Source organism: Ruditapes philippinarum, unplaced genomic scaffold (genome assembly GCF_026571515.1).
Source record: "Ruditapes philippinarum isolate M1 unplaced genomic scaffold, ASM2657151v2 ctg8836_1_1_1_1, whole genome shotgun sequence".
Classification (NCBI taxonomy): domain Eukaryota; kingdom Metazoa; phylum Mollusca; class Bivalvia; order Venerida; family Veneridae; genus Ruditapes; species Ruditapes philippinarum.
In genome coordinates this window covers 148,203-168,498 of record NW_026855894.1, presented here as the reverse complement: position 1 = coordinate 168,498, position 20,296 = coordinate 148,203, and the positions used below count along the sequence as shown (strand labels likewise).

The window sequence follows — 20,296 nt, the reverse complement described above, 5'->3', positions numbered from 1 at the left end:
GAAATCTTTTTTACAAGTAAAGCGGTGGCTTAGTAGTAAAGGCGCCAGTCTTTCGACCCAGAAATGATAATTCTGAGCCCTTCTGTGGCCAATGCCATGATGCTATGTTCCTTCTGTTGATAACAGTTCTAGTTAGCTCCGAGATGCGGAATTAAAGGTGGTATCCATGTGCTTTAAATTTCAGCATAAACGAGCCAATAGTAATATGAATATAATCAATAAAATCAATAATTAATCATAACTTAAAATCAGAATCGATATCATATATATCACTTACAGTTTAGGCTTAGGATTTAGTTGACATATTTCGTATGCCCTCATACGAACGCAAATTTGGATGAAAAACAGGAGGCAAAGAAAGCCTTCCACACATAGAATAGATACAACAGTAACGCCTATGTTGGTACAAAGGATGCACTTTGCCTTTTCTTTAGTTGGGATAGGTATCTCAAACGACGTCAGGTATGTAACATTTACGTTCACATGTGCATATTTAGGATCGTTTTCGCCATCTGATACTCGCACTGTGAATTCAAATGTAGCATTGTACCTCCAGTCGATGTAGTTTGATATAAAAAGACTTCCTGCACTACTGATTGTAAAGTATTTTGACCCTTTTCCAACTCCAAGGATTGAATATTCAAATACACCGTCATCTCCAAAGTCACTGTCAGTGGCAGTGACTGTGAACAACGGATCAATAAGAGTTTGATTACTATAAATTATAATGTCTTCAGATGTTGTACTTAAAACAGGCGAAAATTCGTTGACTAAAGCGATGTTAATTACGATATTCCCCGTACTACTCAGTCCATTTCCGTCATCACAAGTGATCTCTAGGGAGGTCGTTTGAGGAGGAACGACGCCATTTTCAAAGTCCCAATCTTGAGCGTACGTGATTATGCCTGTCGCGGGGTCGAGAGTGAAGTAGGCTATGTAAGTTCCAGACGATAGAGATATGGTCATAGTTTGTCCGTTGTCAACATCAGTACATGAATATTGCAAAGTGGCTACAGTATATCCTGCCTTAAAAGATAAAATAGCTTTAATAAGATAGGGCGATTATGAAAAGAAATAAATTCATATTTCTTTTTCGCTTCTAGACTTGTATCATTGCATAATAAGATTTAAAAAATGCGTCAAATTAAGGAAATGAATAAAAATACTTTTATTCATATCTTCCATACACATGATTTTCAATATTGCAGGTAAAGCGCAGATAACTTTTTCATAATTAACATTATTTTGAATTTGGCCATCTCCCACAGGAAAGAACACTTTCAGGTTTCCAATACATATTTTTTTAAATGGTCAATGTTTTCACTTACTGATTGTTCAATTGTATCATAGGTTGTCTGAAGTAATGTAAGTACTGGAGCTTCGTTAACGTCAGTCACGCTGAGGTTTAAGTATTTTTCTTCAAGTCCAGGTAAATATACATCTCTAACACTGAACAAAAACTCATAATGATTCAATGTCTCGTAGTCCAGAGCTTCTGACAATGTCAAAGTTCCGGCTGAAAATAAAGAAAAGTGTAATTATGAAAATAGTTTCAAATTAGAGAATTAAATACAGAAATACATTGACTCCAGGAAGACCTTACGATAGAAAATTGAATAATTTCAAGCAAAAATTATTACACAAAGAATACCAATAGCTAAAGACTTAGATGAATAATTGCCAGCATTTGAAGCAGTTTTGTTGACAAATGAAACAACAATATCGAATACGTATTTCGTCATTCAATTGCACATTGACAATATTGTTTGTCTAAAAAGTTGACCAAAAAATACCACAGCAGCTTGTAAAATATAAAAAACAAGCATTTGATAGTATTGCGGGCAATACAGTAGTCCCCTACCGGTCCCTCAAAAAGTTCTTTAATTGTCATACACTCCTGTGTATTGCCATTTATAATGAATTTGAGGATGAAGTCTGTATTTGAAAATATCGACCACAAAACATAATAAAATAAGTTTGTCTATATCACAGTAATGTGTTAAGTTTCCATGCTTAGTAAGGAAATTATGTTTATACAACCTTGTCATATTATTACGATGTGGGATTTTAAAGAAAATCCTGTAAGGAATGAAGAAGTTGGAGTGAAAATACCAGTTTCTCGAAAAAAATCTAAGTTCAAGGGGGACATAATTCTGGAAATTATAAGTCTTGCTAGAGTATTTAACCTTCTCAAAAATGTCGAGTGATAATAAGAAACATATATATGAAGTTTGAAGTAGATACATTAGGAAATAAAGAAGTTATTTAAAAAAGACAACATTTTTTCCCCTAAAAAATCTAAGTTCAAGGGAGGTAATATTGATATTTTTTGTGCTAGAGTTATAAACCTTGTCACATATGATGTGGTTGATGACCAGGAACTTATATTTAAAGTTTGAAGTAAACACCTTAAGAAATAAAGAACATATAGTCAAAAAGCTGAAAAATTTAAATCAGAAATCTTGAAATTCAGGCTATTTGTTGCCATAGCAACCAGAATTTTCAACAGAGGAAGAAAAGAAAAAGATGTGCATAATCTCCAGACTGCCATCTACCCATATTTCAAGTTTCATAAAAATATTTTCAGTACTTTTTGAGTTATCACTGGATCCAGTTTATGTGTTAAATTTGCCATATTTTCAGACTATTTGTTGCCATAGCAACCAGAATTTTCAACATAGGAAGAAAAAAAAAAGACGTGCATAATCTCCATACTGCCATCTATCCATATATCAAGTTTCATAAAAATATTTTCAGTACTTTTTGCGTTATCGCGGGATCCAGTTTTGTGGACGGACGGACTGACGGACTGACAGACTGACAGACAGACGGACAGACGGACAGACAGACAGACGGACGGAGGGTAAACCTAAAGTCCCCTCCGGTTAAACCGGTAGGGGACTAATAAACCGCAGTTACCATTGGCGTCAAGTGAAAATGCCGCGCTTGCAGTTTTCGGATAAACTGTCATTGAATACGTATGTACGTCTAAAGCATCTGGGTCTTCAACTGTCACCGTGAATAGAGCTGTATCAGCAGCGGTGTTTTCGGCAAAACTTATAGTCGCTGGTAAATTATTAAGTTGAGGATTCGTTTTTGAGGCTAAAATAAATAATAAATATATAATTGATGTTACACGATCTATCCGTATATTGAATATATAGACTTTTTTAAGAAAAGAATAATAAATTTGGTTGCATTGCAAAGGTTTGTGATTACAGATACAGTGTGTGGTCGTTTACATGGGGTATGAATGGCCGAGGTCGTTCAAAGTCGTTGTTATCAAACCACTTGCCCCTTACTGTCACAGGTTCGAATGCTGTCAGAGACTTTTGATTCTTTTATTCTTTATTTTAATTCCTTCTTCTTTTATCAAGTAAGCTTATGGAGCGTTGGTCGTTTCTACTCAGGTGTCCGCTTGTGTCAGAAGTGCGGAGGACACATAATGCCTTCCTTTAGCAGTCAGATTGAAAGTCGCCACATGACCTTCACTGTGTTGGTGCGACGTATTTTTCAACAAAAAGACTTCAATTTGTACACACAGTATGAACCATGAGCCGCAAACTATCGTATTATATCAATTTATAAGAATTAATACTGAATTTTAATAATTTATGCCGGTACTGATGGTGGGCACTTTACAATAATCTCCATGAACTGGCTTGAAACACAAGTCGTTTTGGGTGATTTTAACGGATAAAGTTTATATAGATTATTGACGCGGAATAATCATGACATCTTAAAACAACGCTAACTTCAAATAGTAGACTTCAAGAACAATTTTGAATTAACAAACACTTACATGAAATATTAACATTCAGAGTCTCACAAACCACGTGACTGTGCACGCTTTCTTCTATACACAATGTGATAGGATACATTTCACCTTCTTCATCTGGGATTCTGACATCTCGTTTCATTGATACGACACCATCTGTTAACAAACGAAAAATAAATCAAAAATGTTTTTATACAAAAAAATATTTTCCTGGCAAAATAAAAAAAAGTGCAAATACAAAGCAAAGAAAAACGTTTTATTAATCCTGAGAATTGACCAGTAAAATAAAAATTAAATTCGTTTACCTGACAAACACTGGAGTGGAACGAAGCTGTCTGTGACATTACATGTATACACGAGAGGGTCGTTTTCAGCATCTGAGGTCTGTAGTGTAAATATTGTGGCCCCAGATTTCACTGTCATAGGATCAACGTTAATAATATCTCCAGCTTAAAATAAGAAGATAAATATTGAACCAGACTTTCCGAAGCAGATAATATTATTATTTCAATATATCTTTAATGTAGTAATATAGAGTTATATTTTAAAGCATATTGTTTTTATAGTTATCACAGCAGTCAATGGAAAAACATTGTATCATAATCAGTTTTAATGATAAAAAATGTATCCCATTTTTAATTTCTTTTTTAGCAGGTCTTAACGTAGTTTTAACATTAACATGCAAAATCCTGTGGTTAGTTTAAACAAAGTATAAAGCTATATTTTCCACGCATTATACCATGTAACGAATCATTGTTCAGTGTGACATTCCAAAAGAAACCATTACAGGATCAAATCATAAAAATATCATATAAATGTACAAGTGTCGTTTCCAATAAAATAATATATCAAATCCATTTTGAACTCCATTTAGCCTTATTTTCATTTTCCAAGTCTAAAATCCATGTTAAATCCATAATGTACTCCGCTTATCCTCGTGTTCGTTTTCCGGTTCCAAATATCGATAACAAATCTATATTGTACTCAAAATAATAAATTACTGTGCAAATGTTGCATAATAGTCCGATAATAACTGCTGCATGTTGTGAAAACATACTTTGTACTTGTATAAAGAAACAGGTCTGTACTTTTCCTAAAGAGTGAATGACGCATTCACAAAATCAAAACCCTACTTAAACTATAAGCCAACAAAATAATTTGTTTCCGATTATTTTATTCTGTTTACGTCCAATACTCCTATGTAAAAGCAGTCATTCTGTTAAATCTTTTGAGATTTGACAATAAGATTATAGGAATAAACACATTTTAGAGTTTTAAAACTTTATACAAGTATATTATTATGTAAAAAGTCCATGTTTGTGTTTGACTACACGAAAAACTCAATACTAGTATGACTCCATGGCCTTTAAAGTTGACAAAGCCAAACACATCATGAACTACCTTGAATACATTAAGTCAAAGCACTATATGTTATGTAATACGTACCATTTATGTTATCCATTGTGGGAATTTGGTTCTCTAGGATAGAGACCGTTGCTGTAGCTGTGTCAGACGAACCATAATTATCTTCACAAACGACCACTATTTTATACGTGTCTGCAACATCATAATCAAAACCTGGCCCTTCTTTGCTCATCAGTTCATAGACTTTAAATAATCAAATTGAATATTAAGTGTACATAAATATTAAGAGGCTGATTTGTACCATGGTGTATATACTTTCCGCGGGATGTCGGGCGAAACCACTGAAATTCGACTCAGAAACAACTTCGTCTTATTTTTGTTTGCCTGGCGCCCTTAAATGGAAAAGTACGACAAGGTGGTCACCTTGCCTTATTTAGAGATTTTGCCTTGCTTGCAACAAGGCAAAGTACTACAAGATGTCATTTTGTCGTAGTTTCGTGTTTTTCGTGTTATCTGGTCATTGATGCCAGCACTATTAAGTGTTGAAAATTGAGAACCGCCAAGGGCCTGAGGGATGTTGCACTTATTTATTATCCCTCATGTACAGACTCAATCAAACCGACCCTGCTATTTTCTTGGTATTTTGCTGTGATTAATGCTTCCGAGGGATCACTTTGTTTCCAGATGTTTATACTTCACAACAGCAGGTGTCAAGTGCCGAGTGACATCGGTAAAATGTTGCCCCGTACTTCAATTCACTGTTGTTATACGTTTCTGGTCCTTCGGGATCATTGATGATAGGGGTGTGAGGGATGTTGCACTTATTCATTATCCCTAATGTACAGACCAATCAAACCAAGTCTGCGATTTTCATGTAATTTTGTTGTGATTAATGCTTCCGAGGGATCACTTTTTTCCAGATTTCAAATAAGCTTTGACATAAGACAAAAATGACCATTTTGCCATAATTTTATGATTTTGTTTGTTGCCATCGCAGCAAAACGTAATAGCATGCAATTACGACAAATTGATCACTGTCGTATTTTCGTGCTTTACCCAGGCGCCCCGCGGAGCAAAAAAATACGCCAAGACACAAATCAACCGCCATGTAAGCATAACAAATCTAAACATGTACATATATTGATTAGATATTCTGGATATTTAAAGTATGTATTTACAATAACCTTATAAAGAGAATAATAAGAAAAGGTTTTCGCATAGAATTGCATTATAGTTTGTTTTGATTTGCATCAACATTAATTTTCATGTTCAATGCATTATTTTGGTGATGAAGGACGGCCCGTAAGACATTGTTATAACTAGAATACTTTATCTTATACTTTAAATTAGCCTTCAGCAAAGCTATCGGACTTGTTTGCTCATGCTACTTATTTTTTTAAATTGATACAAATGTATATAGATTGAGGAAACATCTTGTAAATAATGTACTGAATATATGATTTTAACAGAGTCTTAACCCAAAGTGGTGATAAAAAAGTAAGCGGTCTTTCAAAAGTCTCACAAATAATAAAATTGCTCAGTACATTGCTACTTGCGAGACAAAAACAAAAAAGTATGTGTGCATATAGATGTTGTTAGTGGGTTTTACGTCGCACCAACACAGTATTGGTCATATGGCGACTTTCCAGCTTTACTGGTGAAACATTTAGAAACAAAAGACATAAGACCAATTAACCAAACCATTAGATCCAGTGTCTGTTTCAACAGCAAAGAAAATGCTGTTATTAACCGGTGTAGAAGCGGCCTCGTCAACCTCACATGTGACTCCATCATTTGTATTAGCATCAGAGGTTGCTATGGTAACAATTTTTACAGATTCTGTCGTGTCCTCATGAATATCTACGCTTACACTTGCCATATTGGTAATAGATATATCCTTTAGAAGAAAAATTCCAATTGATAATTTTAAAATACAAACTTCACACGACCGCTTTAGTCTGAGAAATACATCAGTTTTAATATATTTCAACATAAATACCTACGCACAGCTTTCCGTGATGATAGTAGATGTACTAAAATAAAAATCCACATGATTAAATTTATTATACTAAGTTGAACGCAAATAAGTCACTGCAACAGCAATTCCAAATCTTCCGAAGATGAAATTTTGCAATAAAGCTATTCTGTTTAGGCATCACTTCTTAGCAATTTATAGAACAAAACTCTTTGGTATTGCTTTGCGCAGGTTGCACGGTACCAGTAAAAATTCTAGTGCCGAAATTTAAAGAAACTTACTTCATTTGTAAATGTGACTTCTACACTAAAAGCGCAAGCGGCCACAGCGCATGCGACTGTATCGTGCACGTTCGCTACCAGAGAATATGTGCTGGGGTTTGGCGGATTGGTAACAGATAGCGCTGATGCTATAGTAATACTCCCTGAAAGAAAAAAATCATTCTCAAAATTATAATATTTCATCATAAAAATTAATATCGTAATGATACAGTCAACTATCGTTATCTCGACATCGACTTTTTCTTCGATATTTCGTTATCTCGATAAAATTTTGAAAATTTTGAAAATTTTGTTCTTCCTTTTTTATTTTTATAGAATATATTTGTTTATCTCGGTATTTTTATTTCGATAAATTCAGCAACTCGAAGTAAAATGTAAGCCCCACCAGCTATTTTCACTCTAGTATCCTTTGTTTATCTCGTTACTATAGTATCTCATTTAAAACTGATGAAAAGATCGTTAATAGAAAATAATGTTTTTCATTAATTAAACAAATACTAGCGATGTCTTTCGAAGTTTAATTTACAGAAATGTCAATGAAGCGCAAATTCGTCGATAAAATTCCGTAAGAAACAAATACAAGAACATGATAGAAGTAGTACTCTTACAGTTATGTTTTTCATTATAAACCTTTCGAATTTAACTATATATTGAAAATAATCTTCGTACCATGACCTCAACAACGTCATAACAGTTTATTCTACAATAAAGATTTTCTTTTTTCTGTCGTGTCGTATTTGTAGATTTAATTCAAGAAAAAACATATATCAAAATATGCACAGGGAAATGATTGAAATAATGTATCAACATTTTATTTGCCTTACATTTATTATATCAATAAAAAAAACCTGTCATTGAATCAACAGAGAACAAGTCCGGGTATTCCGATGTGATGACGTAATTTAACTGCGTGTATCCACTTCCGGTGACGGTAATTTGAAACACTTCGTAGCCAGCCACCGCATTCTGGTCTGTAACTGTTGTGGAATCGTCAGTACACACGGGTGTCGGGCCGCAATATTCTAAAATAAATGGAAATCAGAATTATATGACATATAATTTTTATAATAATTTTTATAAATTAATTTAAAAAAAGAAACAAAAAAGATAAATAAAAACATGAAAAAGAAAGAAACAAAAGCAAACCACTGCTACTTCTTTATTTGAGTAAATTTGGTGAACGAATTTAGATTTTAAGAATATTATATGATAGAAATATACATGTATATTACTGTTTATGTACATCTCGAAAAATATTTTAAAAGTAAACAAACAATTAAAAGCAATTAAATATTCATTGACGTCAATCAAAGCATTAGTACATGTACATGATGTAGCTTAGTCAAAATCACTCAACATTTTGAAATTCTGGCACAAGAACAAAATCGATTTTCATAATTTTTCCTCACTATATTTCATATTTATCATTTGCATATCTTTCTGCTTAAATTGACCTAGATGTTCTATATAAGAAAGTCAAACTATTTCTCTTTATGCTTCTGTATACCTAGATGTTTGTCAAACTATTTGTCTTTATGCTTCTGTAGAAATATATATATAAATGAAATATAAAGCTAATTCAACTGAACTTAATAGTGAAAAAATGATTAATTTAAACAACCAATCAAATATTAAACTGTTACCTCGAATGTCGATCGTAAAAGAACTACAGACTATATTCCGTCTTTCTCGCCCGCAGAAAGTTACAGAAAACGTAGTATTGACCAGATCCCATTGAAATATGGTAGCGGTAACATTTGCTGGGTTATCTGTAAAACAAGGAATTCAAAGACTATACAGTTTTTCTTAATTTTAAAAACAGTTTTCTCCGTTGGATAAATGATATACTGTTTGAATGTCGCATTCAAAAGAGCGTTTGGCAGGACATAAAACAATGGTGACATTTCGATACTGTCATGTTTCAAACATGTACAGCCACAAGATGAAGTAAAATTTCGAGCACGTTTAGCAATTATACTTATTTTCGTTCAGAAAGTGTGTGCTGTTATGTCCGATATTGACATAACTTCGGAAGAGCATTGATAATTGCAAGGTGTAGTCATTTTGGTAATATTTTACTTTTGTTTATTTTACTTATTACACAGAATTTTAGTTTATCATTTTGACTGAATTAATATATACTTGTACTTGTTTGTAATGATGATTATATTCATCACAGCTTGTTAATGAGTTTTAGAACAATGTCCATGAAATATACTTCCTTTTTAACATTTCTAAAAATTTGATAGTAAGAACTTAAAACCAATTAACTATTTTCATTGTGTATATATTATCCGATACGATTTAAAATAAACTATTATCTTGCAATTGTCAAAGTCAATCCGGTACATATACACAAGCAAATTAATAGCAAGGTAGAAATAAATACTTAACATAAAACTATGTTTCTCAAAAAGAATGTGGAAAATTCGTGTTTACTTATTATAAAAAAATATATTCTGTTCAAAATATCAAAAAAAATGTTGTAGTTATCATTCATTTACAGAAGCCTGTATGGGACACTGGAATTCAAAATAAGATACTCAAATGTACTGTATCAGACTTACTGCTGTAGTTTCCACGATCATCGAAAGCAAACAATGATGGTGTAATTGGTGATATGGTGTAGTTATAGTCTAATATTTCTTTTTCAGCGTCCGTGTAGTAAATAGAGAATATGTTGTCTAAATGTGCTATATTGTCAGTGTTTATCGTTATTGTTGCTGAAAAACACAAAAAAACAATCATATATTAACGCGGTATCACTTCACTAAAAAAATGATTTTTTTTTTCGGGAATTATTCTATGAATGGGGTTTTCAAAAGATATACACTTTATCCCATAAAATAAAGAAATATTGTTTTGCAAATATAAAAAAATAAATTAATTAATAAAACCTGAACCGTCTTTTTTATTTGTTATCTGCCCAATGCAGATCACAAAAGTCACGTACTAAAACAAATGTGGTTGAGCAAAATGTAAGACAAACATTATTATGACATAAAACATCACTTTACCGGACTTTGAAAATAGCATTGCTTACCCCCATAGAAACATAATGATGTTTGTAAAGTGCGATTAAGAAGAATTCCGAACCTCATGTTAAAATAGTTTTATCTCCGTCAAACATTTATTAACCACAAAACGTGACTTACATTTAACAGGCTGGTTATTCGGCATTTATTATTACAGAGGTTCTTCAGTCATGTATGATATTCTTAGAATTCAAACTGGCAAATTTAGTAGACATAGAATTCCTCGCGAAGAAAGGTATTGTTTGTGTTGCAATAATTTAGATATCGAAGATGAATACCATTCCATTTGAATATGTTATTGCTATGACGTTATAAGACGTTATATATGTGAATATAATGTATTATAGATGATGTACTTTGTACAAGTCTTAATAAAATTTCTGTTCTGTTCTGATATTTACAAAATGTATATAAGGGCGCTTTACAAATTGACTAATAAACGTAACGGAAATACCAAAGGCATACCTTGAAATAACTCGTCTTGACGTAAAAGGAGTGCTCAAGTAATTTTCATATTGATTTTATTTATCAATCTTACACTACTTTCCTAGAACGAGGCTAGCACTTGTTTGTATTAATTCATTATGTTCTTTCAACGTATGTATGATATTTCAAATTTTAGTTGAATTAGTAGATTAATACAATTTTTAAAAATGCGATGCTTAAAACTAAATATGAACAGCTGTCAACATCTCATTGTCAGCTTGCAAGTGAATCGGTGTCGTTTCAATTTACTAGAACAATTTCAGTATATGTACTCTACACATACAGAAAGTATTATAAAATACTTACTTGGAGTATTAGTGAATACGGGTGGTTGATTCTCCGTTACTTTTAACGTGAACGTTTCCGTGTCTTCTGAACCATACGCATCGTTACACTTGATCGTTATTGTATACTCGTTGTCAAGGTCATAGTTCAAACAAGCAAATCCTAAGTCACAGAGAAAGCTAGCATCGATGTAACCACAATTGGGGTATAGACATACTTTCTTATAAATAAACCAAGCTGAAATAAAAAAAAATAGATATAGTGCTTATCGTCATGAAAAACCCTCACAAAGAGGACTACATTTAAATTAAGAATTGTATTAACGTTATAGAATTACAAGAAATAAGATATATTTGTTATGAGTGCAAACATTGGATCATTACTATGATTGGTGTTTTTTTGTACGAGATAGAAGGCAATACAATGAAATCTGCGCGTCAAAAGGTTCTTCTGGAGCAGTTAAGGTTCATATTTTAAAAGATACAACCATCCACATTTTTCAACAAAATGATTGGCTTAAGAAAATTCAAACTAGAGTGTAAAGATCTTCAATTCAATTCTATCTACTTTGCCTTCATTACGTTTTTCCCATTTCCCATGGAACTCGCTCGTTAAGAAGATATATTTCAAAGCTGTTTAACGTCAGAAAAATTCCGACCTATCCTTTGCTATCAATCTCGAGTCATGGCAGCCCGCAATCTGACCAGACTCGATACTGTTGGGTGACCAACTTCAATTTTAAATCTTAATATCTCAAAACCTGACAATTGACGGTTCATAATTGAAAACTGGACGGGTCAATTTACTAAGTTATCAGTGAGAGATAACAATAATACACCATTAAATATACATTAGCACAGTCATACAAAACATAGTTTGATAGTTTGATAAGTATTTACAATTGTAACTGTAGTTGCCGTCATGGGTTAATTCAAGAAGGGTTGGTTCTTCATTGGTGACAACAACGCACGTGACGTTGTCATGGTCCGGATTGTTGTAGTCATATGTGATAATACTGTGCACGAGAGTCCGTGCATCAGTGTCCTCGTGGTGATTTGTGCTTAAATCCGTATTTGTAATGCTGATAGGCTAAAAGAAACAACATTTCTGATCTTTTGTAATTGAATATTTCACAAAAATATATGGATCTTTATAAATGTTACTCTGTATAAATCAATGTTTATAGGATGACCTATAAAAGTAGGTAGGCTGTGTAAAATAACATAAAATAGATTTTCTCTTTTTTTCTCTTTTCCTCCAAAGGAAGAAATGCCAATGAAACTTCTCAATGAATTAACGCTTAAACACTGTAACGATACCAAAAAATATTTGCGACCGTAAAAGGATACAAAACATGAAGAAATCAAAGCAAATGTTTTATATGACCCTCTCTCTCTCTCTCTCTCTCTCCCTCTCTCGCTCTCTCCCTCTCTCTCTCTCTCTCTCTCTCTCTCTCTCTCTCTCTTGAGTTAGAAATAGTTAATAATCCAGTACATCGTCGGACACCTACTGACGAACCATTAATATCATGATATTATGTTAATCAACCGTGGGTATCCGACGATAAATCCAGTACCGCACATCAGTAAGGAAGCTTAAGAAGCTTTATAAATGATATATTTACCATAACAGTTTAACAGGCATGGTGAATATTTTAATCAACACCCAACAATATTTTGTTTCAGTCGCGGCAAGCGACGCTTTAAACATGTATTTCTTTAATCAAAAATTGATTAAAAAGGCGAAGAGAAGGAGGGCGACACGACTAAGGAAGACAAAAGCTTTTTTATCATTTGGAACGCGTTCCTCGGCTATAATTATTAAAGACTGACGGAAAGGGCCGAAAAGTTGCGATTGGCCGTTTCATACAAAAGACCAATGGTGACATTTTAACCTCTTGAATTCACACGTTCATTTTCACGAATTCACAATTTCTTCCTCATGCATTCACGATTTAAATTTACAAAATTTACGAGTCCACGATTTTATCTTCATGAATTCAAAATTTCAATTTTATGAATTCACGATTTCAACTTCATAAAGTCAGCAACAATTCAATTAGAGAGCACCTTCATACACACAATGAAATTTAATGAAAAAAAAAATAAAATAAAAAAGTAAAAAAGTTCTTACCCAGTTAGTGAAAGAGAACCGCATGCTTATTGTGCATGTTGAGGTATAGGAACACGAATGTCCAGGATTACTCACTGTAACTACAATGGTATGTGTGGAGTAAGGGTAATCCGGCCATACTGTAACATTACCTGTTGTTGAAAGGACACCTTGACAAAATAAAGAAAAAGATAGAATGAGATCATTCAATATAATGTTAAAGCTACATCATTCAATTGCCACATACCAAAGTTTTAAAAAGTCACAAACACGTATTATTTGAATCAATATTTGCAATCGATATAGAGATTTTGCACGATTTAGGTAAAAGAAATCACATATTGCTACCAAATATATCTAACTCGTTGCTACTTAACTAGAAAATACATATTTTGACACAGTACGTCAAGTAATCAATTTTTCTCAAACAGGCCTTAAAGTAACAATAGCTTCAACAACTTGTTTAATTTGTGCCTTCTTTAAAATGTAACTTCTATCTAAATGGTATCGGAATAATGTTGGAAGTTGAATGAGCCTTGGGCACCACTAACAAATGGCCACAGATGACTTAACGAGTATGGAAGATAACTGCAGTTGGATTGAACATTTTTCTTAGATTCGGAAAGGGAAAGATTTTTTTTTAAAATAACTGAATCAAATCAGGGGAAAGTATTTAACATCATTTAATTTACAATTTCTGTTTAAAAATCTTAATCTGAAATAATATGTATATGTAGCAAATACAAAACAAAATTTATTTACGATTTCTTTTGTTACGTAAGAGTTGAGCAAAAACGTTAATGTTTTAATTTTTTTATGTTTACCTGTATTAAGGTCAAGTGATGCCACATTAAGTGTAGTCGACGTTATATTAAAGTTAAGATTCTGCCATGTTGAACTGATCGACGTGAAATGAGCCGACGGATTGTCGTATGTCATTGTGAACAAGGTACCGCCGTCTGGGAATTGATCACTAAAGGTGGTGGTATCGCTCTGATCTCGACAATTTGGTGTTTGGAAACAACCGTCTGGAAAAAATATGAAAATTTCGTTTTTTATCAATCCTACGTAATAGTTATAAGAGAAAATTTATCAGGATAAAATATATCAGAAAAAAATCCCTCACTTAAACTGTAAAAGCGAGTATATGTCTATGGAACTAAAAGTAGAATTTTCAAGCAACGCATCAGATTTTTTAAAGTAAAGCAACTTTTTATAAAATATAATGTCAATAAAACAATGCATGAGTTGAAAAAAGAAATAAAATGCACGGATAAAAATTGATATCAAAGCTTAACATGCAAATAGACTAAGTAAAAAGAGGTGTTTCGTATTTTTGTTACACATGATTCAATAAAAGTCACACGAGTTTCAGCGCTCATTTCTAAATTTTATAATTTTTTTTCTATTTTAAAACTCTAAAAGTAGACTTTCGAAAAGTAAACCCGCGATTTTCACTCAGCTATGATTATTAACATGAACGGATTTTTGTTGGTTATATGGCATATTATAAACGGTTGTAAGATCATATAACCCGATCTGGAAGAGCCGTTTTTATTTTAAACAAGGCCATATAACAAGTAAACAGGTTTAAACTAATATTCAATACTGCACAAATTATTTAGCCAGATAATAAACATGAACTTGCGGTAGCCATACAGATAAATAATATATATGTCCCGATTATCCAATAAAAATTTATGTTACAAATTACACTCTTCATAAAACTGTTATTTTACAATCAGTTTCAGAAACATGTACACAAAGTCTTAAAATTTATTTAGAATAATAGGTATTCTCGCACGCATGTCACATTATAGCACTTTGTCGAACGGAGTGTCTTATAAACATAAACCAATTAAGCCCAAAATCGTACTTGTAGTTTTTCTATATCGAATGTACATTATCACTGGAAATTGAATCCCAAACAGTTAGTACTTATTAAAACCACATTTACTCATAAACCACTTCCATTTTTGTTTTACTTTTACCCTGGTGGTAATGACTAATTAAAGTGACAAACTATACAGAAAAAGGATAAAAACATAAATTATTATTTTCCAACAGCTGGTTGGGTTCGCAGGAAAGATTTAATTGATTTAAAAAGGCTATGAAAATGCGGGATGTCATATGATCCAGCCCGCTGAATCAATACAAAGGTGTATGCTTTACATACCAAAGTTAATCGTCATAGTTGCACACGACTGTTGGCGTCGACTGTGTATACATACTCCAATAGTGTACGTATAATCGTATTCTACAGCAGGGTTTGTTCTCACATATACTTGACCATTGGCTGAAAATAATTATGTAATACAGTTTGATCATACGGTCTTTATATCATTATATATTTATAATAATAAGAAGACATGGCTTGTTGTCATTAATTGATCTATGCCATTACGCAAATGTTTCTTAAAACTGTTATTATCTAATATATTGAGAATATGTCTCTGCCGCCTCTGTACTAATCAACTGGTGATGTTATTGAAAACATTTAGTATTTTAAGAGTAATGGTGTAATATCTTTAAATTCATAAGACTTATATATAACAAAAACAACATAGTAGGTCAATGTTAAAACAAAGTCAAAAAGAAAAAAAAGCTTATAATATTATCATTGTTCATTAAAATCTTTTTAAAAGGAATGATACAATTTGCGAATAATGAAATTCATAAAATAAATAAACAAAAAAATACAAAGATAAATAAATAATTAATTAAAAAATGAATAAATAAATAACGCTACTTGTGTTCAGATCAAACATATTCGCTGTATTTAACAAATATGTGTTAGCCACTGACGATGATTTCGTGTACTGAACGATGGCAGGACCAGATGATTTGGATGCCGTTGCTAAAATTGTAGTACCTGCATTCATCGAATTATCTGCATTTACTGAACCTAAGAATATATTGTACATGTTTCATTCTGGTAAACGCTTGTATATAAAATGTTATAAAAATGTTCATTATGAAGAAATTGTATAGTATTACGTACGTAAATTTGTAACCAATATAAGGAACATGTAAGTAGTTCAGGTTCATTATGCAGTGGTTCTTTGTCGTCCTATCTAGGATCAAGGATATGGAGAATTTCCGTTTTCTGGATCGATTTACTAACATGAAACTTTTGATTTAACACAAGACATGCCCACGTGCAGAATGTCGAGAGGCTTGTCTCAATTCCAATGTGAACATATAATTTTCAGATCAAAGGGAAAAGGCTTGACTCTCCATTTTGCCTGGTCGAGGAAGCCCCTCCGTGCATTCTGGAGCTAGCTGAATAGCTTCCTTTTATGAATGAAACCAAGGTCAATGGATGAATTCGGATCTAAAGTAAAAGCCCTTGGGCAAGGGATTGGAAGGCGACGATTTTAAATATTTTGTCACGAGGCGCATAACTGAATTACTTGTGCGGGTAAAATATAGATAAAATAGTGCTCAGTGTAACTCTGTAAATAAAAGTAATATGTATATGAGATTGAACCAAAGGATGTTGATCTTTAACAACTGTGTCTGCTAAAAAGCGGGGTTTAAATTTTGTTCAACAAACCTAAACCATTTACGGCAAATAGACGCGTAAGCACCTCTGGTCGATTTTAACAAAATTACGAATATTCCATCTCTTTACAGCAAAACAAAGGCGCATTAAGTTTTAAAACTTTTAAACAACATTTAATCCTTTGACATTATTCAGTAAAGTTTTTATGTCTCAAAAACCTGCAAATGTTATTATGTGTAATTATTTTTTTTTGGTTGACGACCCTGACTTTAAATTGAAAAAAAAATTAAGCATATTATAACAATCATGTTACAAAATGAGTCTCGCTTAGCCAGTGCTAGGGGGCTTTAGGAATGATGCACTTTGTCATTACGCCTCATGTACAGACTCTATGAAACTGAGACTGCAATATTCGTGTAATTTTGCTGTTTTAAATGCTTCCGAATGATCATTTTTTCCGGATATTGATATATATATATTAAATAAATGTGTCCTAGTAATTTTTCTTTGTTTTAATAACAAATTTATCTATAAAATTGTATCATACCTGGAAGGCTGATTGTCAATGTCGGTGTTTCTGCTGCAGCACTAACGGTAAGAGTATTATGTTCCAGCAGTCATTGCTTATCATATTGAGGTTGTTGTAACACCTGTTATAGTAACTAGAGTAAGTGTTGCAGCATACATCGTGCTGATTAGAACATTGCTGTACATTGAATGCAACTACCACAGCATTGTTCCGTACATGCGTGATTTAGACTGTGCTCCCTTATAACAAATTGTTAAGTTACATAATTTACTCTTAATGTTTTTAACATTTTATTTGCAATTATCCAAACTATGGAAAGTAAATAAAATCTCTTATAGCATCATGATATTTTTCTCTACTTGCTTTTTCACATCATAACATCACCCGCGTAGCTAAATAGGGAGATGATATTATCAGTTATTATCCAGATATGGCTGGTTCGAGCCTCGGGCGTGGAGTAATATCTCCGTGATAATTGATCTTTGACACCCAGTTTACTGGTAATTTGTCTCCTACATGAGAAATGAGATTAGTAGTCGGTCATTTACTACAAGTTTGTTATCCAGGAAAGTCAGTTAGGTGACTCAACCGCCGGGATACGGTCAAATTGCGTTAAAATCGGCGTAAAAAGATAAAATGATAATAAACAGACAACCAAATTTCAGGTCAACAAACTTTTTTGAAATAATAATTATTAAAAACAGTTATAATCTTTTATCTTTAGTTAATTTTATCATTCATTAATGATCTTCAAAGATAGTTCCTACAAATCAATTAATTTTTATTTTTTTATTCAGTTTTTTTTTATCAACCATTAAAAGAGCCAAATATTTCGATAGCCATTACGAAATTTCGTAATTTGATTTTTATAAATGTGCATTTAATGAACTGTTTTTTTTATATAAATAATACATTTTCAGTTTTAATCCATATTTTTTATTTTCTTTGTATTGATGAAATTTTATTTGGTAAAGTATTGTATTGTAATACCCCGGTATTATGTGACACTTAGGTGACTTTTCTTGTTTTATGGAAAGTAAATTATTTATTATAATATTCAATGTTAAATTTCATTTAAAGTCTTGATTTTTCTTACGAAATTTAGCCATTTTGTCTGGTTAAATTAAGATAGTTTTCTACCCGTTTTTGGTAGATAGTTTTCTACCCGTTTTTGGTAGAACAGTTTTCTACCCGTTTTTGGTAGATAGTTTCTACCCGTTTTGGTAGATAGTTTCTACCAGTTTTTGGTGGACAGTTTTCTACCAGTTTGTGGTGGACAGTTTTCCTACCCATATTGGTATCGACCATTTGGGGTAGCTACCATTCTACCAATTCAGGATTGGTTCTACAATTCTGGGTATTTTACCCATTTTTGGTCATTTCTACCACTGCCCTAGTATAAAAAGCAAGCAGATTCTTGGTCACAGAAAAAGTTCAGATCTAGAAATTCTTGGTAGTAGACGTACGTTAATTTTGTCTGCTGAAATCTTAATTTTATGTTAATTTAAGTAACAAACAAGTCAAGTTTATTTTAAATACTAGAATTATATCTAGTTGACTTAAATATAGAGCTTAGATATTTTTATACATCTGTATTAGAACTTTTATATAACTTTTACATAATATAACATTTAAGTATTTTATACTACACTGTTTATTGAAGTAATCATCTGGTAACTATTGTCACCGCGGAGTAAAACTGATACACGTAACACGGAGATTTTTGGTTCATCAGTACTAAATATATTTTGAAGGCGTAACAGTACTAAAATTCATTTTATTTGTGAGCTGTCTTGACTATTATGAGAGGTTTTTACTATTAATGTTCAAATTGTTTTGACAATTATTGTATTTGGAAATATTACCTGTTTAATAAATTTTATTACTGTTTACAACGGTGTGCCTGATTACTATCAGATGAGTTGGAGATCTACACAGCACATCAGTTCTGTATCTGCTTGCATTAATACCTTGAAAGCCTGAGTGCCAATATGCAGTTAAATGGTATCGCAGCATACTTAAAGAGTCCCCGACCCACTAGACCGTAACAGTATTTCCATTTTTATTTATTTATTTATCTAATTGCTCATCTATTTCTCTCTTAATTAAATAATTAATTAATAATTAAATAATTAATTAATTAATTTAAAAGTTAATTTATTCATTAATTCATTCATTCATTTATTCATTTATTCATTTATCTATTTATTTTTTTCACCGACATCTTGATAATAAAACTATAGCTTTATACTACGCAGATGTTATCATACAGTTTCTAATTATACATGTATACACATGCAACTATAGTCTACATTAATGGTATCCTTATTATTATTTTGGTTCAGGGATCTCATACAAATACTACGTTTTATAAAAGCTAAACAATATACAAAAATCTTATTACATTTTAATGAAACAATACTACCATTCTGGATTGTATTTCTTTTTAATCTGTCAAATGATATCCGTTACACATAATGTGATTTCAAAGCTACATACTTGACTGCTCTTAAGAACAATAAAGCAACCGTAAAATTAAAAACGAATGGAACAATTGTAAGATCAAAGAAATGAAAACTTATCTCAACTGTAACTTTTAATCATAAGTAAAAATGTATTGACTAAATGTACAATTTACCTTTTTATAAGCCTTGGTTAAAAGTTGATATAGACACAAGAGTTCAATGTATTTTTTAACAAATGATATTCTTATGACTGTTGTAACATTGGATTTACAACACAAGAGATGCCTTCTTCCCAAGCAATGTGAAGTAATTTGAGTGAAAGAAATAGCCACATTTAAAAAGCAAAGTTGTATTTTGCCTTCCAAACAAAATGCTTGATCACTATAGCTGTACATTTTTGGAAGGAAATTTTTTCAAAAAAAAATTTCCTTTCTATAGTATCGGTCTGCCTATATTGAAAAAGAACGAACAACACCTAAT

At 32.1% G+C, this 20,296-nt stretch overlaps 2 protein-coding genes across 3 annotated transcripts in view; both read right to left on the bottom strand.

Annotated features, from left to right (window-relative positions):
• The window catches only part of LOC132744737 (uncharacterized), a 91,572-nt gene that overhangs the window by 3,696 nt on the left and 67,580 nt on the right, over positions 1–20,296 (bottom strand). For both annotated transcript variants that reach the window (XM_060733515.1, XM_060733516.1), the window contains 12 exons: positions 11,227–11,442; positions 9,967–10,122; positions 9,043–9,168; positions 8,248–8,421; positions 7,400–7,542; positions 6,845–7,040; positions 5,225–5,386; positions 4,084–4,227; positions 3,803–3,934; positions 2,920–3,102; positions 1,329–1,516; positions 278–1,026 (listed from right to left, as the gene is read on the bottom strand). In XM_060733515.1, the coding sequence (XP_060589498.1) occupies positions 278–1,026; positions 1,329–1,516; positions 2,920–3,102; positions 3,803–3,934; positions 4,084–4,227; positions 5,225–5,386; positions 6,845–7,040; positions 7,400–7,542; positions 8,248–8,421; positions 9,043–9,168; positions 9,967–10,122; positions 11,227–11,442 (2,569 nt within the window). The remainder of the gene's footprint in view (positions 1–277; positions 1,027–1,328; positions 1,517–2,919; positions 3,103–3,802; positions 3,935–4,083; positions 4,228–5,224; positions 5,387–6,844; positions 7,041–7,399; positions 7,543–8,247; positions 8,422–9,042; positions 9,169–9,966; positions 10,123–11,226; positions 11,443–20,296) is intronic.
• On the bottom strand, positions 11,877–16,241 carry LOC132744739 (uncharacterized). The gene is made up of 6 exons (XM_060733519.1): positions 16,067–16,241; positions 15,494–15,613; positions 14,142–14,345; positions 13,339–13,487; positions 12,105–12,294; positions 11,877–11,935 (listed from the first exon to the last, which is right to left on the bottom strand). The coding sequence occupies exons 1-6, from the start codon at positions 16,239–16,241 to the stop codon at positions 11,877–11,879; spliced, it is 897 nt and encodes a 298-aa protein (XP_060589502.1).